Here is a 24229-nt window from a genome sequence, read left to right on the forward strand (position 1 = left end):
ACATTATCTACAAGCTATTTGTGCCATGCCATCCTTCTACAGAGCCTCACATTTTATGGATTTACATTAGATGGTGCTTAAATATGGTAATGTTGATCTTAAAGTCAAGTATGCATTAAAAAGGAGTGACCTTGTACAGAGATACTCTCTGTCAGCATATGTTTGAGCAGTATATACTGATAAATTGCTAAATGATCTTTGATAAATGATTTGACAATCAAGCAATATATTAAAATGTAAAATGTTAGACAGACGAGGAGCTTTAAAAACAATGTCGATAGCGATCCTTGATATCACAGACATATGTAATAATATGTGCTGAATTTAATGATAATTAAAAAAAAATATATTGCATACATGTTATTAAAAAAAAAAGCTGTCTATACTTTAAAATCAGCATGTCATTGTAGGTTACTAGATGAGTGGCCAGATTAATGACTTCATCGTGACTGGATTTCAGCAAATCCCAACACACAAAAGCACTTCCTCACATCTGCACTTCTATTGTGTTTTCACAGTTCGGGAAAAATACCATTCCAAAAGCCAGACGAGTGCGGACATAAACCGAATTCAACAAAACCAAGTTTCTCAATAGTTCCACACAGTGATTCTGAATGTTAAATTGTTTGAGGGAACAGATTCGGATTTGCCCATGATTGCTAAACTGACTGGACAACATATTTTGATGTGTAAAAAAAAAATAAAAAAAAAAATAAAAAAATGTGTCGTGTAAGATAAATACGAGCCAGGCAATTAAATCTGATCCATTTAGAAAGCATGTTTATGTTTAGAGTTTGCAATATTGCAAAGTAATGAACTTGATGCATATTGTACAACATTTAACAATAAAAAGTGATGTTGTCAAAGTCAAACTTGAAGAGATCCAGTTTATTTATTTTGAAATAAATGCATTATTTGATAGAAGAAAAAAATATAAAATAAAAACAAGCACTCAAATTCTGCTCAACCACTACATTAACACTTGACCAATCATGAGAAATGAGTTGAATATACATGAGCATATTTTAACAATTAAATTAATTAATATTAGCTTTAAATTATACTCTTCATAATAAAGTGATTCACAACAAAATGGTTAATAAGTATATATGCTTGAACAGAAGCTCTTCAGTATGTGGTGTAACAGTTTATGCCTCGGGTCACTGAAACAGATTACAATAACGGTCTCATCCAGTTAAGTATGAAAGGCATCTTGAAAATGATAAAGCCTTTAAAATGGCTTTTAACAGGGTTTCTGCAGGATTTTTAAGCTCAAATTTAAGACCTTTTAAGACCTGCACAAATAAAATTAATACCATATGAGCTGGGTTGGGCGATGTAAATAGTACCATATTAAACTATAAAATGCATAATTTACAGTTCAAATACAAGTTTTCACAAAACCAAAATGTTTTCTAAAATGCTAAACTTTAAATTTCAGTCAAAAGTATTCATTACTATATTAATTTTAACAATTATTATCGATAAATTATTTTACAAGTAAAAAAATATAAATTAGGTGTATGCAATATTGACAAAAAATTATATCTCAAACATTTATTGGGGATTTTAATCGATAACGATAATTAGACAATATTTTGCTATAGAGTGTCTTGTTGTCTTATCTCTAGTTGTGCTAACAGCTGGCTCCAAATTTTTTTTATATTCTTCATCTTATGTGTGGTAAGTATACAGCAATAAACAAAATTAATAATTTCCAACTAGTTTTATGGCCATTTTGAACCTTTAAGCCGTTTTTTTTTTTTTTTTTTTTTTTAAATGTGCACCATATTTGTAGTCAAATTATTGCATTTGGGCTTTTGCCAAGAAAATAAAACAAAAACGAAACACTGTTGTGTTGTTCAGAGATGCAAATCAGTGCTGTGGCTGTGTTTGGAAATATATTTGTTGAAGAAATAGATAAAAAACAGGAAATACGGTGTCTTAAACGTAAGTCTCTTCATATTAACTACTTCTTTACAGAACTGTTGTATAAAATCGAGATCATGCTGAACTTTTGGAGGAAGAAACGGCACTCTTTGTGTGATATTAACTATATTAAATGATATATATATACATTTTCTGCCCCATATCTTGAAGTATGTGATAATTCTAAATGCATTTTATTGCACTGATTCATGCAGTGAAAGAACGCACTATAAATGCGCGTAGTCAATCCCATAGACTGCCCATGTTAAAATGCCCAACTTTACAGCAGAAAAAAAAAAAAATGTTTACAGCCTAGTGCAAAACGTGATTTTGGTCTACATGGTTAATTTTGCCCTTAATGACAACTGTGAGAGGGTGATTTTTTTTAAAATAAGTCATCCATTTAAATTTGATCAAGCCTAAAAGTTCTACATAATTAAGGGCGTGGCCACTAGAGTGACAGGTGGATTGCCGCTGCTGTCACCGCCTATTTTTGATTACCCCAGAGTGACGCGCAGCGACGGCCCGCTCCATCCACTTTTGGTTTCAAAAACTCTCATTGGAAAAATAGACAGTAAAAGAAACAGACAGCAACCCCATTGTATTCGACGGAGACCAGTGAAGTCAATTAGAAGAACGCCCTTCCTGGGGGTCGAGCGTACTGCGCACACTCAAACTTAGCTTGATGACGTAGATGTCACGTGAGCAACCTGTAAGTCTTCTAATCGCTGTGCCAAGAGAAATCTGAATCACCCACCGAATCTTGCAGAGAAGGCGAGCGTGAACAGGGGCACATTTTGGTTAGTATTCTGATTAATTATCTTCCTTGACTTTATGCCTCCGCGTCCCCCCGATTGCCTCAGACAGTAAAAGATTGCCTGTGAGCTTCTCCTCCTGTCCATACGGTAATTTCTTTACTGTGCGACAGAGAGTCGCAGGTTATGATGCAATCGTTAGCCTGTTTTTTGACAGCAGTTTGAAGAACTGCTTCTATGGGACCATAACGTAAGATATGCCTTTTATACATTTTTGTGTTTCTTTAAAAAATTATAAAAAGTACAAATGGAGTCTTTAAACACCTCAGATGTAAAGTTTTTCGCTGTCAAAGTGACGCCAAAATGAATGGGAGTCAATGGAATCCTAACAGCAGGTGGGGGTCCGCTAGCCAATGGCGGCGCCCAGGGGTGCTTCAATAAAATATGAAACCCTGTCCCCCTGTTTGGAAACCTATGGGTGACGTCACGGACACTACGTCCATGTTTTTATACAGTCTATGAGTTAAACCAACAATTGTGATATCATAGCAGAATTCGCAGACCAAATCGCACAACTCTATACTTTTTAGATATTTATAATGCATTGTCTTCTTATCGATCCACCAGTTCACATTTAAAGCTCTGCGTGTTTGCAGGGCAAAAACATGGGTCGATTTTCAAATTGGTCTGAACTCTGAACAAAACAACTCTCGTTCATCGAAAATGCTCATTCATTCTGCCAGCAGGTGGAGCGTTTGGTAGAATGTAACTGTTTCCCTGGTAACAGTAGAACACAAAGCAGCAAAGCATGTTTATTTAATGAAATCATAACGTTTGCCTTTTGAAGTTTAATCTTCATATTCAGCCATATCGGAAATCTGGTCTTTCCATCCCCAAATTTAAGACCTCTTGAAATCGTAATTAAGACTTTCCTGTATATGACCTTTTAAGGCCTTAAATTTGATAAAACTAAATGTAAGACTTTTTAAGACCCGCGGAAACCCTGTTTCAAAGGGTTTTTTTTTAAGCTACTTCTTAGCTTTAAAAAAAATTAAATATATCTCTCTCTGCATTACTCCTCTGCTTGCTTCCAAATCTAGTCTAATAACCCTGGCATACTATAAATATTGTTGGCTCTGTGACAAATTGCTTTTGTTCTTCTATTGTAGGTTACTTTGGATAAAAGCATCTGCTAAATGCATAAATGTAATAGTACTGGTAAAAACACATCAGAATCCCTTTCCACATATCCATCCAGTAAATGTATACACTTATCTTTATATTAACAGACATTGTGTGGGCCAGGGTTCCCATTAACCTGAGAATTTGTGATCATGTCCCCTGATCCCTCAGTGTTTCTGTGTAGTGAGCTTCCAACAAGAGAGCTTTTCCACTGTACTGCAGAATGATGTCAAATATCAGTGACAGCATCTTCCATCCACTTCAAATATAGTTGACTTCCATCGTCAATAGGAAAACTGATGATTTCTGGAATGTCATATGGATGCACAGCTCTGAGGGAACACAAATAAGTCCTAGTTAAAACAATGTTTTTGAATGTGATAATATCAAAAGGAATAAATGCAAACTAAACACTTTTACTTTTTTATTTTCAAAAGCATGGGGTGAGTATGATTTTTTAAAAAGACAATACTATTATTTAGCTTTTTAAATATATATAAATGCTGTTTTTGAACTACTATTCTGTGTTAATCTCTGTATGTTAATGTTTCGCAATATTCCTCTTTTAACTGCATTTTTGTTCAAATAAATGCAGACAAATGCAGGAAGTAAACATGTCACTCAGAAGTATGTGAGGTAAGAGGACATATCTTTTTGACCTGCTTATAGGTACCACAAAGAGAGCATTTTTTCAGATCCACAATTTTCTTCTGATTATGATGCTTTGTTGTCATGGAAACCATTATACCATATGAGAAAGTCTCATACAACAGTCACTTAATTTGGTTCATATAACAGCCAATTTGATTTTGAACCCTGGATTAGTGATGCATCACTACATGCTGTGAATAACAAAACATGCACTATACATTGTCTATAGATTCAAATGTTCAAATGAAATCCTAAATCGTGTGGCTTGCTGAGAAGAGGTATGCCATTACTTTTTAAGTGCTTGTTTTAATGGTTTTTGCCTGGTGGACAAAAGGCCAAACAAATCCAATAAGCTTAAACTGGAGAAAGAACCTGAGCCATGTGAGACCCGAATATCAGACACTTGGGGAACTTTTGACTTGGCCAGTAAGCATCCAACCAGAACACCCTAGCAACTCATTAAAGAACACCTTAGCAACAGCCCTAGAAATCAGCAATGGACATAGCAAAACAGATGTTAAGGAAATTAGAGGAAAAATATAAATAAATACATTAACTGTGCATGTTGGGTGAATATTTAGCATTTGATAAAAAAAAAAAATGTACATACTTTATATAAGTCACAAGTCTTTGCACCAGAAATGTTCTTGTCCTCACAAGCTGTTAAGGAAGTCATTCATTTAGTATACATAGCATAACCACAATAAGAAATGTAGCTATGTAGAATAAGACAAAGACAATTTATAACTTCTCATTAAAGCATTATAAACATCTTAAAAAATAAGAACATTTGATTTGAATGGGAAAGCTTAAATCTGAATAAATATATCAACACACCAACAGTATTTCTGAGGTATCCCGTATCTCTCCTTTCCAGTAGTACCTGAAATTAATACACAATTGATATTTTACATAATAAATATTTTGTAAATGCATACATGCATGTAATCCTTACTGGAACATTTTATCTTTCTTTTATTTTCATTTATATCTTACAGAAAATGTAAAGATTTTTCTGCTGTACATGATGACATGACGCAATACTCCAGTTCTACAGTCCAGACAAGATTATCTTTATGTTGTTAACTTTATGTTGTTGCTAAAGTTACACTTCAGGCTGCAGTGATTTGGATTCAGAGCTCATAACAGGTGAAAGGTTAAACTTGCTGGGCTTACATAGTGGTAGTGCGAGGAAATATATTCACGCAAGCTGCCAGCCTTTTCTCCATGATGCTCCTAATAGAAAGAGAAAGAATTTAGCTTCTCTGTATTTGCATATGACTGCACCACAAGTCAAAGGCACTCTTTACTTTTTCAGATGTATAGACACATACACATAGCTCATCTGAATGCAAGTGTAATACCCTATGGTCAAAATAAAGTTTTAACAGTGGATTAATCAGCAATGCAGCATATACAAAATAATAAATATATATATTTTAAAATGCTATATATTCAAGTTCAAATTTGCCAAACAGGATCATATGCAGCAATATACATTTGCTTTATTCCATGATTAAAAATCAGTATCAAGCATTCATTACTGATAGGGTGATGACCAGATTTTGTAAACGCACTCAGAATGTTAGCAGACTTGCATACAAACACAAACACACCCTTGAAATGGAAGCTTCTTTTCGCCACAAGAAACAGAGAAAAAAAATAAAAATAACATTATGACTAAATACTCCAGCACCAGTACCTGGTTGAGCTCCTAGGTGGCAGTATTGTGCCTTAACGCTAACACCTGTTACACAAGAAGATGCAGTGCTCTTAGCTACTCAGAGGAGAGCCATGTTCATAATTAGCTGTCATTATTTTACTAGAATGGGAAACGTTATATTAACCTGTTAAATCCATATATTTAAGTAAAGGGTGATTATAAATACAGCCTTTGCACAGAAACACTTTATTTCCTTTTTTAAATATATTAACAGGTACACGATTAAAACTGATCTTGAAAAACTGAGACCACATTGCTACATTAAACTTGTAAAATGTTAAACTAGTCATAGTGCCATGCACTTAATGCCTCACTGTGCTCATTCTTCAATAAGGTTCATTAGTTAACATTAAATTAGTTAACAAATAATATTGAACAATATTTCCAAAGCATTTATTAAATCTTAGTTTGTTAATTTCAGCATTTACTAATGCATTATTAAAATCACAAGTTGCATTTGTAAACTTTAATGCACTGTGAACTAACATGAACAATGGATGACTATTTTTATAAACAGAGATTAATAAATGTATTGTTCATACCCCGCCCCCCCCCCCACACACACAAGGTTTTTACAGATATCATGATATATCGATATTGTGAATTCTTATGGCCACAGTAACCATGATATGAAAGATCTTATATCGTGACAGTGTGGACTATAGTTGATTTTCTAACTCATTGTTTGGATTGTAGCACTTGTTAGTTTGGTTACATCCCTCGGTGGTGCTTCCATGGCCTAGTCAAATTAAAATGTACCTGCCGCCTTTCTCCTTTCCTGATGCATCTGTCATTGCCTCACATTACACCGTGCTTATTATCCTCCCTTCCCTTTTTATTTCCTCAATACAACAGACCTACTGTACGCAGAATTCTTCAGACCTTGGCAAAACATATTTCCATTCTCAGACCTAAAGAGTGCACTCTCAAAAGATCCCATTATTGTTTGCCCACGTTCCCGATTAATGGTTTATAAATTAAAGGGGGGGGGGGTGCTCGTTTTCACTCAATATCCTGTTAATCTTGAGTACCTATAGAGTAGTACTGAGTAGTACTTAGTTTTAAAAGACAAGATAGTATGTACCGTTTTTCCCCCCGAAAAAACGACCGGCTGGAGGCGTGGCGTGTGGGCGGAGCTAAAGAATCACGAGTGCGAGTAGGCTTTTGCGTTGAGAACTGGAAGCTGTGACATGTGAGGAAAAACATCATCCAAAACAAACCATGGCTAACAGTCAGATTCATCCGTATATTTATGATCCAGAATCAGATCCCGAGGCTGAAACTGACCGAGAGCAGCAGCAGCAACGACTACAGCAGAACGTCTCTATGTGGTATGTATCGAACCTGTATATATTTGCTTAGCGGTTTTGGAAAATGACTTAAGTTCCACTTTATTGTCTTTTTTTTTTTTTTTAAGGTTTACATGTGGAAAGTGCAGTTTGATGCCAACATCGCATGTTGTTTACTTGATGTGCCTACGCGCCGATAGCCAAGTTTACAACACAGAGATATCTGAAGCAGTTTTACTCACCGCAGACGGTTCCAACACACGATCGTGACCCTTTTTCGTTGGGACTGCATTATCCTTAAGAAATAAACGATGTGCAAATCCGGCGTCAAACTTGGCCTTGTTTGTAAAATGAGCATCTTCGAAATGCAGGGAACCAACACAAACACTTGCACAATTCCGTTGATGCTCTTTAAAAATAAACTCCATCCACTGGTCCCTTAATGCAGTTTTTTTTTTTTTTTTTGGTAATCTGTGCAGGGTTGTCTTGCCCTGGCAACCAAAAACACACTTCTTTTGTGACATTTCGCTCTCGCTCTGCTTAGTGAATGTCTCGTCTCTGATCTGCTATAGAAGTTTTGGGTGCCCTTAGGACCCATATAAGGAAATTCCGCTCCATCTAACGTCACACAGACCCATACTCGAAAAAAAAAAAACATTCCAAAACTTGTGACAAACCGGAAGAGGTATTTTTGGAACAAAAATACTCCTTCAAACGTACAACTTAATTTTTGAAACTTTGTCCATGTTTAGCATGGGAATCCAACTCTTTAACAGTGTAAAAAACTCAGTATGCATGAAATAGCATTTCACCCCCCCTTTAAACAAACTGTATGGATTATCTCTCCTGGATCAGAAAGATGCAAATGCACCTTCAAACTTGTGTGGTTCTGAACCTCAGGAACCGCTGCACTTTGATAAGCTTGCTATTCTGGAGTGCACTCTAATCGCTTAACCACTGTAAAGTGCTCTTTAACAAGAGTATAATGGGAAAATGAATCCTAACGCAATTGAGAGGGAATATGACACTCAGGTAGAGATGCTCTATGATATGGACCATGGTGAGGTTTTGCAAGTTCTGTAAAAACTATTGTGAAATGTTATGGACAGCATAGTAATTAAAGAAAGTATAATAATAGTTTGCTGTAATTTATGTGCCCATAAAAATATAATCGGTGGGTGCGGCTAAAGAAGCAGTGCTGTCGAAGCAGGCGTTGATCTTCTGCAGAGGCGGGGTTTTACATCATAAAGTTCACATTTTGAAGTTCTGGCAGATTGGATTCAATATAATCTGCTTATAGACTAATGAGAAACATTTGAGCTCTGAACCTCAATGTTTTTATAGCACAGTGATCTCTGATCAAGGGAATTTTGATTTTCCAGCTCATGACCCCTTTAAAGAATAAGCAAGTGAGTATTTTGTGCACAATATTTGTCTAATACATTCAGGCATCTGATAAAAGAAGAGATGCCTCCTTTGTCAAACCTTTTGTTTGTTGATGCATATTTTTTATGATTCTGATAAAAAGATCCAGTTGATTGCTAAATACTGTAGTTTAAAAGACACCACTATCCTGCGTATTACACCCATAAACAGTGAAGTATCTGCTTATGTTATTACTAGAAAGCACATCTGGGTTTCTCATAGTTTGTGGTCTAAAACCTTCCCACATTCGGAAGCAGAAAATTAAAAATAAAATGGTCAACTTCATCAGGTGAAAACAATTAGTAAGTTAGTGTTCTGTTCTAGGGGCTTTTTGCAATTGTAAATCAACTTCTGTTCAAAATAAGCTAATATTTACATATTACAGAATACCTTTATTATACTGTATGTCACTGACTGTCACATGCAAGCTGTAAACATTACACACACTTGTCACCTGATGGCTGAAGGCAAAGTATGTCCATTATTAGCTACAATAAAGCTTTTTCTTATTTCTAATCTTCTATATTTCTTTGTGTGAGTGTGTGTATCACTGTATGCATGTACAATACCTCCCAATGTCTCTAGCAGTTTGTTCTGTGGGACAGTTGACAAGCAGCACAGAGTGATATCCGGCCACATAGCTTCCTGTGACAGCAGAGTGAATCTGAACACACAGTGCCTTCAGCACAGGGTACAGGGCACAAATCATGACTAAAACCTACACATAAACACACACAAATAGGGGAACAAAACAGAGAACAATAATACAGTTAAGCATGATGCACTAAAATGAATGTATGCATCTTTTCAGAATATTTTCCAAGTAAAGATAAATAAAATGCAAAAGGGTATGCATGTACTAACATTATTTTCCTGAATTTCAGTAATTGGTGTAACTGGAATAAACTGATGTAAATACTGGAGATGCATCTTCCAGTAATATACAGCTTTTTAGTCATTTTTGGATAGTCATTTAAAGGGGTCATATCACGTTCCTAAAAAATAACATTATGTTGTGTATTTGGTATAATGCAATGCGTTTATGTGGTTTAAGGTTCCAAAAACACATTTTCCACATACTGTACATAATCGTTGCTCCTCTATGCCCCGCCTTTCTGAAACGCATCGATTTTTACAAAGCTCATCGTTCTGAAAAGCGAGGTGTATGCTGACAGGCAAGCTATCCAATGCATTGTGATTGGCCGAAAGCCTCAAGCATGTGATGGAAATTTTACGCCCCTTACCAAACTGTGATGCCATGTGTAGCTACAAGAAAAAACTAATACAACCCATTACAAACCAGGCATTTGTTGCATCCAGCAGGGACATAATTACGGATTATAAATGACTTGTACTGTCTTTTTGCATGTTGTGTATCGTGCTGCGTAAACATAAAATCATGTCGGCGCAGGTGCACTCAGGGCGTGTCCAAATCCACTTTTGCTATTTTAACGACAGAAAAACGGTTGGCGTGCCTGGGCGCATGGTCTAAACGTGTTGGTCTATTCTCTTGAGTAATGGGTGTTTTTTGGGCGTAACATGCAATAAACCAATCAGAGTCTCATCTTCCATTCCCTTTAAGAGCCAGTTGCGCCATGATGGATTTGCTATTTACACGGCGAAATTTGGCAAGCGCAAAGACAGAATGCGTCTCTGAGATGAAACGGAGCTGCTTGTATGCGGGCGAATAGATAGCCTAAATCTGAGACATGCAATTATGGGGCATCTTTTGTAAAGCGGCTCATGCTGAAAATAACAGCAACATTTTTACACTTTTAGCTTCAAACAAGGTTTGAAAAACTGGCATGAATTTTTGACGGTCACTTTTTAGCACATTTACAACAACATTTGTCAACTTTTATATTTTAAATAGTTAAATATAAATATTACATGTTACACCTAAATGTTAAATATAAATGCTAAATCTAAATGTAAAATCTAAATCTAAAATCTAAATGTTTAATCTAAATATAAATTTAAATACTAAATGTTTAATCTAAATATAAATCTAAATGTAAAATCTAAATGTAAAATTTAATGTTTAATCTAAATCTAAATGTTAAATCTAAATCTAAATATAAATATAAATTTTAAATGTTGATTCTAAATGTTTTGGGTGAAACTAAATATTTAGCTAATATGCAAATTCTAAATGCCGGAAGTGCCAAAATAAAAGCTCGACGAGGTCAGTGTGTGTGAGCATCATGTCAATTAAGTAACGAATAAAAACCATCTCATCTGAGGAAATTGACTCTTGGACATGGATTATCGTGATAATGACTACCTAAAATAATAAACACGTTTGGAGAAACTGTATTTGAAGAGTAGGCTAGTGTCACTTTTATGAAAAGTGTGGGACTTATGATGACCTGTAGCCATAATAGCCAGCCACAAGGGGTCTCACTTTGACTGAATGTTATGTCCTCACCATAGACTGTATATCACTCATCATGTCAGCACTCTTGGTCATGTTTGCATGCTTAAACGCCAGCAAGAGCCTATTTCCCGCCCGCCCCTGCCCTGACCAGGTACGGTAACTATTGACGCTACTGTCATTCAAAATGTCCAACGAATCGACTTTAGCCGAGCGCATAGGCTCTTGCTGGCGTTTAAGCATGCGAACATTTTCATAAAAGTGACACTAGCCTACTCTTCAAATACAGTTTCTCCAAACATGTTTATTATTTTAGTATATTAGTTTATTACACGCTTTACTACATGCACCACTGACATAGACTGTAAAAAACATGGACTGTGATGTGTCATCCGTAGATTTCCAAAGAGTGTTTTTTGAAGCCTAAAGTAGGTGGAGCCGACCGTCCAGTATAATCGAAAAATGGTCCAAAAGGCGGAGCTGGTTGCTGAAATCACATCCACCTAGCACGAGGGTGGTGACAGCAGTGGCAATCCACTTTTCACTCAAGTGGCCATGCCCTTAATTGTGCAGAACTTTAAGGCTTAGCATAATCTAATCGGATGAGTTATACAAAAATTCACCCCCTCATAGTTGTTATGAAGGGCAAAATTAGCTATATAGACCAAAATCTTTTTTTGAACCAGGCTGTAAACATGTTTTTTTTTTCTGCTGTAAAGTTGGACATTTCAACATAGGAAGTCTATGAGATTGACTCCCTTTAGCAGCCACCCTCTAGCGACCAGTTGACAAATTATAGTCACTTCCATGTTGGCCTCACAAGAGAGAGTGGGAGGTTGCCGCTTGGCCAATGATTCTGACAACTGATGTCTTTTGTAATGTTGACTAGCCCAGTCACACGTTGGTGGGTGCAGCTGGTGTAAACAGCCTGCACGAAGTTTAAATTCAATTCAATTCAAGTTTATTTGTATAGCGCTTTTTACAAAATAAATCGTTACAAAGCAACTTTACAGAAAATTATGTTTCTACAATATTTAGTAGTAGCTAGTAGTTTGTGCACCTACTGTGCAAGTTTAAACTAGACACTGAATTTTTTTTTTCCTCAACAGAAACAGTTGCCCACAGGAATAATAATAATAATAATAATAATAATAATAATAATATTAACATATATCATATATATATATATATGATGGACATCATTGATAAATAAATAATGTACAAACTAAATTACTGTTCATTACTGATATTACTGAAATGTGGCCTAACAACTGGCAGGAGTGATCATTTTTGGTACTTTCATCAGAAGATGGGAGGTAAATAAAGTCTTTTCAGAATAAATACTTAACCAAAATATAGATCTGAATAAGAAAATTCAATGAACACAAACTTGGTCAGTGATTTAAGAAACCTGCACCAGACATAAGTGATTTTGCAAGTGAGAAAACAATCCTCAACCTCAGTCATTAAAGAGACAGATCACAGTTGACGGTAGCCACGGACTTGCAGCTTTTTCTTCTTCTTCATACTTTGGAAGTCAATGGCTACCGTTCAACTGTTTGGTTACCAACATTCTTAAAACTATCTTTATTTGTTCAAAAGCAGAAATAAACCAATGCACGTTTGGAAACAACTTGAGGCGGACAGATTTTTTTTGAGTGAACTTTACCTTTAAGAAGTACTGCCAGACACTCAGCAGCTGATCTCGAGTCAGAATCACTGCTGAATGCACAACCGCATCTTTCAGATCAACAGAGGGACTTAAACGTGCATTATTGTGCTCGATGTGAAAAGAACAGTTGCGGGATTATCCTGCGTTGACCTGATAACAGATTGTATTTGCCACAAGAATGCAATGTGCTTGTTCAGCTCTTTGAGAAACAAGGCTAGCTATTCAGCTGGAATTGCATTTAAATAGTAACGTTACTAGTTCACATCATGGCTCTTTTTTCTTCTTTTTTCATCAGAGCTTTTTTTCTTCTTCCTGATATTTAATACCCGGTAATATAATAATTAACAAACGGGGCTATTCTGGTGTCCCAAAGCAGTTCAACAAGTTTGCGAAGTGACAGCAATAAAGTTTAAGCATGACAACAGTCTGTACTGTTCAACATGCTAAGCACGTGCCGCTTAAGTCTCTCAGTATAAATGTCACGTATAGAGAGGAATAAAACTGGATTTACCATGCAAAAGACAACAAATCCCGATCGAGGAACAGCCGAAGTCATTATGTCCTTGGGATACCGCTGGCACAAACAATCCGGTTTGTTCTCTTGCATAATAATTTCACAAGTTACATGGCCGACAAAGTGCAAACTACTGCACGCATTTTATAGGAGGATCATCTCGTCAGGTGTCCAGCAGGTTCATCTCACTCTGTCGGAGAGTTTGGATAGTCCGGCCATTTCCCAAAGCGGCTGCGTGTTGCGCTGGATGCTGATTTAGTGACGCTCATATCCGGATACCAGGCTTCCAATCAAGGGCGGTCAGCGGGTCTCATCATAAGAGGATTGGAAACCTAATAAATTTAAGTGCTGCTTCTGGCTGTTGGTAGTTTGTTATGGACTACAGACATACAAGTAATCTCATGGTGGCTTTTTCAATTGATTAAAATTAATCTGCGAACGAATTGCAAAAGTCATGTTTATTTACAAATCCTTTGTCCTATGTGTAGACATGTAGCCTGTAATGCACCAGTTTTACATATAAAACAGTTAAGTCCAAATTAAGTCCTGCGCAATGCTTCTGTCACAGAATTTAGAATGGATACGGGGCACATTCGGACGCAGGTGAATTATCTGATAGTGAACTTCCTTCAACAACCTCTAGATGTCGCAAGTCGCTATGTTATGAGTTATAGGCTATATGGGGGAAAGTGTAGCGTAGTACAGTTACATTACCTGCTTTTGTTTTTTGAAATAAAAGTTGCCCTTTATTTGTGCAGTAATGTATATTATTGTTAGTTCTAATTTGAAAAGAGTGTATTGTATTTATATTTTCCACCTATTTATTTAAAAAATGACACTTCTAAAGTGTCAAAGTTTCATTTTTCCCTTTCAGTTGCTGATGCCTGCTGTATTTTTTCATTCTTCATATCAGCAGTTCGGTTTCTTTGTGTGTCAGACAGAAACATGGAAAATATTTGACGCCTGTGTATCTGAGTGGTCTTTGAGGTCCACATATGCAAGTATGCCACTCAAACCACTGACCCAAATTCAGCCTCGCTCTTCCTCCATCTTCAGTGTTGAGCATAATAGTGCTGTATTTAAAAACAACTACAGCATTGTTTTCAATTCATCACGATTAATTGAATCCAAAATAAAGTTTGTTAACATAATATATGTGTGTGTGTACTGTGTCTATTTATTATGCTTATATAAATACACACATTCAAGTATATATTTAAGAAGAATATGTTACGTTTATATGTATATATATATATATATATATATATATATATATATATATATATATTTTTTTTTTTTACAAAAATTATGTGTGTGTATTTATATATACATGATAAATATACACAATTACACAATACACACATATCATGTAAACAAAAACTTTTTTTATGTGATTAATCGCGATTTATTGTTTAACAGAACTATTTTCAATACAAACATCGAAACATTTTTTGTTTTTTAAATCCTTGTGATGTTTACTTTAAGAAATACACACACATATGTATAGTATATGCTTGCATGGTTAAACTGATGATTATCTATTCAAACTATTCAAAAGGCGGAAATCACATTGACAGTTACATATACCTCACCCACAAGCACCACCACACATGTAACCAGCATGAAGGTTTCTTTCACTTCAATCAGTAAGTCATTTCTTCTCATATTTCTGGTTTAAATATGTATTTCATCTGTAGTTTAAATTTTGGTTTTTATATAACTGTAGATGTGAATATCTTAATCACTCAATAGAAGGACTGCATTAAAAAAAAATAAAAAATACACAGTAATTTTTCTCAGAGTAACCCATCATTTCTGTTTGAATGTAGTTGCACTGAGTTGCATTTACTGGAAAGTCTCCGGAACGCTAGTGGAGGTGGTGGTCAGGCCTGGAGATAATGCAACTCTTCCCTGTGACAGTGAGTTAGTCAATGGACAAGAAATTCATTGGGTTAAGATCTGCTCTACACAGATCCAACCGCCTCTGATCATCATTGGATACAATAGCCTATTACAACCCATTCCGCGATTCATTATTCTCTGGAACAGATTTTCAAAATCATATGACTTATTGATCGAGAATATCACTGAAGCAGACCTTGGTCTCTACTATTGCTCAAGGGTTGAGAAAAAAACCATCGAACAGAATGGCATACTATTCGAGAAGGATGTGTATCACACTGGTGATACTCTCATAAAGCTCACATACGGTTCACCTGGTAAGCTTGCTTCACACAGCAAACAATGTTAAATACAAAGCAATTCATAATCTGCTGAAGCAAAACATGCTTGTACTAAAAGAAGATATATAGTCTTATACATCTATCTAAACTCTTACATACATTTGTTTACTTTTTGATTTTTTGCCAACAAAGTGTGTATTATCATTTCCATCTTTTGCACTTCTGAGATCTAACATATTGCTAGCAACACTAAAATGAAGGGTTTGATTTCCAGGGAATGCATGAACTGATCATATGTATACCTTAAGTAAACACTGCAAAAAAAAAAAAAAAAAAAAAAAAACAATTCCTTGACAATTTGAAATGGTAATTTTCAAACTAAACTAAACTAAACTAAACTAAACTAGAATAAAATAACATTTAAAACTGAAACTGGTAAACCAAATAGCCCTGTTCTTCTAAACTATCATGTCCAAGCTGCTATACTAAAATGTAACATACTGACAGCCACCATAATAAAGCGGTGGTAAAGAGAAAGACACATGATGAATTAAAGTGCATCACAAATAGCTTTACCACAAGCTGAGGTAAATACTAATATATTAAAGGTGCACATAGTTATATGAATGTAAATACAAAAAACACCGTCATGGTAACACATTAAACCCTAATTGAGATGACTGATACCAAAAACTATAAACTATACAATAGGAAAGTCATTGTAAATTATAAGATGAGTTGTTGTTTTTGTTATTAAGAAAAAAAATTACATTTAACAGTACTTCACTATGAAATAATATGAAATGTCCAATTAGATGTATCGGGCTATAGTTTTTTTTTCTGCCTATAGAAAAGAAATCGATTTTTACTGTAGCATTTTTTTTTACAATAACAAATTAATATTATTAGTTGGAAAGTTGGAAAGACAAAAAGAGAGAAAATAAATGAAGATATATATTTCTATGTTAATTTGTGTGTAATGATCATATTTGAAACTTTTTATATATTTTTTTTCTTCTAACAATTCTAACAATATCTCATACAGCTCAAATTACTATATATATATATATATATATATATATATATATATATATATATATATATATATATATATATATATATATATATATATATATATATTAAATATCTTTGGATAAAAGTGTTTATCAAATGAAAAAGGGAATGCACTAAATTTAATTTAAATACTTTTTATTTATTTTTTTTACAATAAAAGTTATTAAAATGTATTTTTAATTGAGGTATTTGAGCACTGAGAAGAACTCCAATGTTTGGTATAACACAATATTATAAAATAGAATTAATTCTATATATCTGATACAACTATCTACCTATATTATACAGATATGCAAAATTAACAAGACAGTGTAGGTACACCTACAAACACTGTTTTCTCCTGTTTTGATTAACTACACATCAGAAATGAAAAAATGTACAAAAGCTTTCACTGAGGTGGTATCTTTTCAAAAAGTGCCTTTGTACATATTTCCACCTACAGTGCAAATATTAGTATCTAAAGGAAACAACAAGTGTACGTTTTGAAATAAATAGATTTCAAATAAATGCAGGTCATCTGTTTCCAATATAATTTGCACAGGAAACAATCACCGTTCTGAAATTATAAAGACGCCAAACACTTGACTTGAAGCTAAAATGGCAAATGGAGGTCAGGGATTGAGTGTGTATACAGTGTATACAGTAGCTAAATAACAACTTCATATAATCAAACTAATTCATTAAACTGAAAGTTATGGTCATTAATTAGCATTTATTCATCAGTCCTCCCCTCAGAAAGCCCCCAGAAAGAACTAAATCATGACTGCTGGCTGTGTTGGCTGATACTGCAAACTGTGTGTCCTGCATGTTCTCTTCTCTCTGCCATTTTGGCTTTTGTTTGTGGCTACAGATGCTGCCACAAGACAGGTGAGATTTATATATACAATTTAACAAATGACTATATCTAGTCAACTAGAAATAATATATCGTATGTTTTCTGTGGCTCTATATTTGAGGGAGTCATATTTTAAGAACTGCCATAAGAGATAAGCCTCTGATTCTGCCATTCACAGAGCTGAAGGAGTCTGAAGGTCATCAAAGCAGTTCTGAGACGCAAAGACAGCTGAGCCAAGAACAGGTAAACTCAGCAGCCTACAAATATGCAGTGCTAAGAGATGAGTCTGAAATTAGTTTACAATGGTCAACATTTCATCTACTGTATATGTTAATCATTTATCAAGACAGCACAGAACAAAACCAAACAAACCTTACTATTAATGTACTGTATGAACACAGTGTAGTAGTCTGGATTCACTGCTTAAAGACAAAAAGAGGGAAGATAAATGAATATAGACTAATTTGTATTTCATGCAAAGTCAAAATGATGAATTATTTTTTCTATTACCTCTATACTAATTAAGCTACCCCTCCCCCCCAAAACACCTAATAACTGTACACAATTGTTTTACAATTCGAAAATGATTATCTACTTATAATATATAAAACATTTCCACAGGATGTCCATATAGAAGTTTGCTATGCATCACTGAACATCCCCAAACGAGGATGCAAACGGACAAAGAGCAGCCGATTACAAAGCTCTGACTTCAGTGTCTATGATGGCATAAGAATGCACTCTTAGGTAAAGGATTACGTACATTCAGTTGGTCAAATACCAAAGTTAATCCAAGGTTTTTCAAACATGGTTACATACTTAATAAATATACAAGAAATAAAAATGATACAAAATACTGATACTGATATGTACTGAAAGGACATCTATCTATCTATGATTTTCTTTGTAGAATATAAACTGGGTTCAAATTAAAAAGACAACAATGTAAATGTTATCCATAATACATGATCTGGTGACTGGCATCTAATGTGTGGGAATATCTCAAACACACAGCTAACTTCAGTCCCGAGGAATTTGTACAGTTTCTCTGTTTTTGAAACAGTCTTAACATTCTCTAAACTGTGAGTGCAAATTTCACAACTGTTTGCTGGAACTTCAGAACTTTATTGCATGTCTGCAAAATGTAGTTACTCACTCAAAACATTTCATTTATGCTTCAAAACCTAGTTATCGTTTCAGTTATTTGGCAAAGGACATACTGGTACCACAGCTCCTTCACGCTTTCTCTCAAATGGAACCTTGTAGAGTTGTTTCATAGTCATTTGATGTCTTTTCAAAACTCTGTATATGGTGGAAATGCTGACAGAATTTTATATTTGTGAAGACATTGTCATTTATGATTGCACTTTGGATCTCTCTTAGCCTGATGGAATGGTTGGCTATGACCAGGTTGCAATTTTCTTGTTCTTGCCGATGGTTAAATACGGCTGCTCTGCCACTAGCGTGAGGTTGTTGTGCGGTCCTATAGAATGTACAAATAAACTTGCATTTTCCTTTGCGGTATTGTGGTTTATAAAAATGCTTTACATATTTAAAATATATATATATATATATATATATATATATATATATATATATACAAATACATATTTACCTGCTTTCCCCATGAAAGGTTTGCAAAATTGATGATACAGTTGACCTGTTTACTTTAGGCTGTTCTCTCAGACCAGCCTTTTCCATTGTTAAATCATGATTTATGACATCATCCACAAATGTGGCTCTGATTTCAACAGAGACACTGATTCTTCTATTTCCACCTCTTCCTCTTTTATGTCTTCCTCTAATATCACAACCATGTTTTCTTACATCTTCAAATTGCTCTTCCACGAGCATGTTGCCCCAGTTCAGGGTTGTGAAAGTCCTCTGTGGGCAATCTACATATATATACTCCCAAACTTGATTGTTTAAATGGTTGAATGGTTGATTCGATTAGAAGTCATTTGTCAATTTAGCTGACTTTACAAATAATGTCAATGTCAGATATTTATGGAATATACATGCATGTATAACAATTTTTCATAACTGAATGGGTTGTTTTGAATGTGATAGCTTACACAATGAAAAATTATTGAGAGGTTGTGAAGAGTTTGACAGTTTAAGTGAGAATTAAATGCAAGTAGTTGTTGTGCAAACTGCAGACAATTGTACTTACAGTTTGCACACATGTGCCAAAGCATTTGCAATTTGCTCAAATCAATAAGAAATTCCAATCTGACGTGAACAAGAAGCTAGTTGTTCAGAGAATATTTCATTCAAGAATTTAGCCAAAGCAATTAAGAATAACTGTATTACATGTTTGTAATTTAAACAGTTATTTGAGTTTTCAACAGTATTTCAGTTATACACAAGTCAAGTAATTCATTTTGTAATCCTCCAAAGATTACTAATGGCTTATATTTGTTTTCTTCTGTGCATTACATGGAAAATATTTGACATCTTTGTTTTGCAAATGGAAATTAAAATGCGTGTGGTGGCTTTCAGATCCCATATCACTGACCTCATTTCAGCTTGTGACTTCCTTCTTCTTAACAGATTTGCAGCTTTAGATGTTTCCATTAAAATGCTTTTGAGAGGTCAGTGAATGTGGTATGAGAAAACAATTCTACAGTATATATAATGATATATCTCCAAGATTATTACAGTATCTTATATTATTAGAATCTGAAAGAACAGACACAATAAAGAGCATACACAAAAAAGAAAGAATGGATGAATGTAAATCTCAGTTATAGAAGGTTGTATCATCTGTAATCTGACTCGAAGTGTTTAAATCACACTGGCTTTCCATCCCATGACACCAGCAAACATTCACCTTTCAGTACATGAAGTTCTGTACTGGAATATGATTTTGAGACTTTTCAACATTTTCTATATTTGTTCAGATAAAAAAAAAAGTTGTTCTGTTCAGTTGTTCTGAAGGTATGTCAAACATTTTATTATTATTATTATTATTATTATTATTATTATTATTATTATTTTACACATCTGGTCTTTGGGGTCAATACGACCCCAACTGAAAATTAATGGGAAATGGTAAAAAAAGAAAAAGAAAAAGAAAAGAAAAAATATAGAAAATTTTTAGAAATCCAGCATAAATCTTACAATTTCCACACAGAAACAAAGGCCTGGTACTAGAGCACAAATGCAATGTGGAACAAGCATACTCACTCACACACACATACATATGCGTTCAGACACTCTCTCTCACACACACACACCCACCCACCATTCATATCTGCTTATTTTTTTACATTTTAGATTGAAATAAATATGTGCCTGCAATCAAGTTTTAGTCTTGTGTGGAATTTCTGCAAATTTATGTGGCATTATCAAAATCATCAACAACAACAAAAAACAATTCTAACCTTAGGGAAAAATACAGTTTTTTTTATTTTTATGTATTTTATTTACAAAATATATATCAGAAAAGTTGTGGGAGGAGCAGGTGGCCACTTCCAGAAAAACGAATGGATCTCTATGGGCCTCTGCTGGATATAAATGTTCATTACACTATTCTTTCTAAACCTGAAATTTCTATAAGTTTATATAGATCAATATCCAGAAACAATTTAAATAAAATTTTGATCATAATTAAAGTGATTTTTTTCATAGAAATGTGATATTTCACATCCAAGCTATTGTGGTAAATGGGTACAAAAGTACTTCATATCCCCCAAAACACAGCTTTAATGAATAATAATAATAATAATAACAATAATATATATATATATATATATATATATATATATATATATATATATATATATATATATATATATATATATATATATATATACTTTAATTTGTGGGTTCCCAATGGCCAGATTTGTAACCAGGAAGCGAGGGACATTTGAGGGTTAATAAATATAAAGATGAATTCATGTTACTAACTCATATTGGTTATTTTAGTATGATGATAAATGAAAATGTGTTGACCGGATAAAGATCCTCTGTATGAGCTGCATCTCAAACATGTGAAATAAACCTGAATTGTTTCCCAGCTCTTTTGTTTTCCTTATTGCTCAGCAATATGCACAGATATATGTTAATTTTTTGACTGCATGTAATCCCCCAGTTCCTGTATAAGAAGTAGTCAATTTATCAGATATGATATTTATTTACACAGATGCTATGTGTAAGACTTTGTGTAATTGTGGTGTGTCTCTTTAAACAAGGAGCATTTACTTGTGAAAATAATATTGGAAAATTCTGACAGCATTTGAACCTAATAATACAATAATACCCAATTCATTTTCTTTTTTAAGTTTTATTTATTATTATTATATTTTCTTTTCAGAATTGTCAAAATAAGTGAATGTTAGTCTGTATCCTTTTCTTTGGTTATCAACGTGTCTGATATACAGGATTAAACTGGTAGGCCTACTTTCCCTCAACCACTAGATGGCACTATGAGTTCACAAAAAGTAAAATCTCCTTGAGCAACTCTTACTCTGGGAAACAAGCTTGATGGCAGTAAATGGATTTACGCTAAATCTAGAAATGAGAAATCGTTGAAGAAAGGGTTAAATCAATTACACAAATGCTTTTTCTAAATTTGAATATTTTTTTCAATAATTAAAGAAACTGCAGAAAGGAACACTGTATATCTAGGGCGGAGGGATGAGACATGCTTGGGTTTGCTAAACAAACCAATCCATCATCCTTTTTTTTTTTGTTTACACTTCCCCTCCCTCCATACCCCAAAAAGACTCTTCGAGTCAATCTCTCAAACTGCCACATGAAAGCAGATGACCAAAATAAGAGAGGACTGACAAAGAGGGATGAAAATAAAAAAGGAAAAGAAAGAATTGCAATAACTAGAAAAGAAATGACACAAAGGGTGGAAGAAAGAAAGAAGCATGGGAGGGGATGAGAGAAGGAGAGTGCAGAGAGAAGGTCTCTCAGCAGGAGGTAGAGATGCTAAGAGACTTAACCGGGCTCAGCGGCCACTCCTGCGGCGTGTTTGCGGGGAGAAAGAAGAAGAAGAAAAATGGTTTGACTTTCAGTTTCAGTCATTCCTTTTTAAACTTGTCCAATCGAGCCTTTAAAATTCACCAAGAGCCTTGTAATGAGATCGCAGGTCTAAAATAAGACAGATAAAGAAACGAGGGAGAAGCGCTGCTGCTACTCACTCAAGAGGAAGATGAGTTTGAGGAGACCATTTATACACACCTTCACAAATGCATCCGTGGCGTGTTCCTCCCTTCACTGTGCATCAGAGAGAAAATACAGGCCGTAATTATTGAGAGCATATGGGAATGTTGTGCTGGATGGGAGGGAGAGAGAAAAGAGGGAGAGAGATGAATGAGTAGGTGTATTATAGAGCTTGAAACACATGGAGGCTTCCTCCAGTGGTGCGAGGGCCACATCCATCATCTCCAGCCCCAGTTGAGTGCACTGTTCCCTGGATGCATACAGTGGCAGACAGCCCTGCGGTTCAGTGGGAATCCATGGAAATGCCAGAACATATCAGTTTAAAGTGCCCACATAGCTTTACCCTTTTACAGGATAGTTGACTACTGGAAGACAGACCAGAGAGAGGTGGGAAAAAAGAATAAGACAGTGTTGATCAGTCAGATATACTAGGCTACAGCCAATGGAATGTGAAGATGAAAATATTATCACAGTCAGTTATTAACTGTTTGACTAAAAGGGATGGCACTGAGCATGTTCTTGGCATTTATTGTAGATTTCTTTCTTCAAATGCTGCATGACCTCAGGACACGACATGACACACAGTGTGGGCTGCATCTGTGAAATGAAAAAATAAATAAAACAGAAATGTCCATCCTGCTCAGAAATGATCTGCTCATTTCTGGCTTTTCCCAACCGAAGCAATCCTGGCTCACTCCTGGGCTTTGAAGTACAATCCACACTCTCTCCACCTGGCAGCCAACAGCAATACACAGTGCAGCTTTTCTGGGTTCTTCTTGTTGATTCCACTCACAAACACAAACCTGCACGTCTAGCCAAATGAGCTTATCCAACAGGATTGAGTGGAGCTGGGCATTATGGGTTTAATTATGCCAAGCGGACAATGCTATCTATAGAAAAGGACATGCATTATTCATTTTTCCGGTCTTGTTGTGGAGTGATCCACTTAAATTTATCATAATAGTGGTAAAGTTTTGACCTTTCAAAAAAAAAAAAAAAAAAAAGAATATGTGCTATTTCTAATCCAAAATATGCCATTTACGTCATTTCTTGTGTGTGTTTCTGCAGGCATGTCTCAATGATTTTGCAAATGGCAGATGCCATCTGCAATTATTTTAATGGTTTGCCTGCAGAAAAGACAGGTTTTCTTACACTAATAAGATAACCCTTAGAAATTGGGTTAGGTTTACTGATCCGCACTCGCTGTAAGGTCTATAGGTCAAGGATCCAACTAAATGGCCACAATTACAGTGACCAGAAATCTTTGTACACCTTGTGGACAAAGTGAACTATTATAAACAAGTCAAACAACTACTACTATCAATTTATGGAAAATATTATAATCATAATGTTAGAACTTTAAAGTGCATCTGTGGCAGTGGTATTCCATTAAAATTAAGAACACTTTTTTTTTTGCATTCAATTCTGACATCCAAAGGCACAAAATA

At 34.8% G+C, this 24229-nt stretch overlaps 2 protein-coding genes across 2 annotated transcripts; one reads left to right on the plus strand and one right to left on the minus strand.

Annotated features, from left to right (window-relative positions):
- Positions 1-3129: 3129 nt before the first annotated feature.
- LOC113049395 (protein CutA homolog) lies at positions 3130-13883 on the minus strand. Its single transcript, XM_026211707.1, has 6 exons — positions 13512-13883; positions 9524-9672; positions 5694-5753; positions 5355-5400; positions 5128-5177; positions 3130-4198 (listed from the first exon to the last, which is right to left on the minus strand). The coding sequence occupies exons 1-6, from the start codon at positions 13605-13607 to the stop codon at positions 4096-4098; spliced, it is 504 nt and encodes a 167-aa protein (XP_026067492.1). The 5' UTR covers positions 13608-13883; the 3' UTR covers positions 3130-4095.
- A 1206-nt stretch (positions 13884-15089) lies between these two features.
- Positions 15090-19100, plus strand: LOC113050030 (uncharacterized). Its single transcript, XM_026212745.1, has 5 exons — positions 15090-15160; positions 15344-15733; positions 17495-17638; positions 17785-17849; positions 18228-19100. Exons 1-5 carry the CDS (start codon positions 15136-15138, stop codon positions 18351-18353), a joined length of 750 nt encoding a protein of 249 aa, XP_026068530.1. The 5' UTR covers positions 15090-15135; the 3' UTR covers positions 18354-19100.
- The last annotated feature ends 5129 nt before the right edge of the window (positions 19101-24229 follow it).

This window comes from Carassius auratus, chromosome 30 (assembly GCF_003368295.1).
Source record: "Carassius auratus strain Wakin chromosome 30, ASM336829v1, whole genome shotgun sequence".
Taxonomy (NCBI): domain Eukaryota; kingdom Metazoa; phylum Chordata; class Actinopteri; order Cypriniformes; family Cyprinidae; genus Carassius; species Carassius auratus.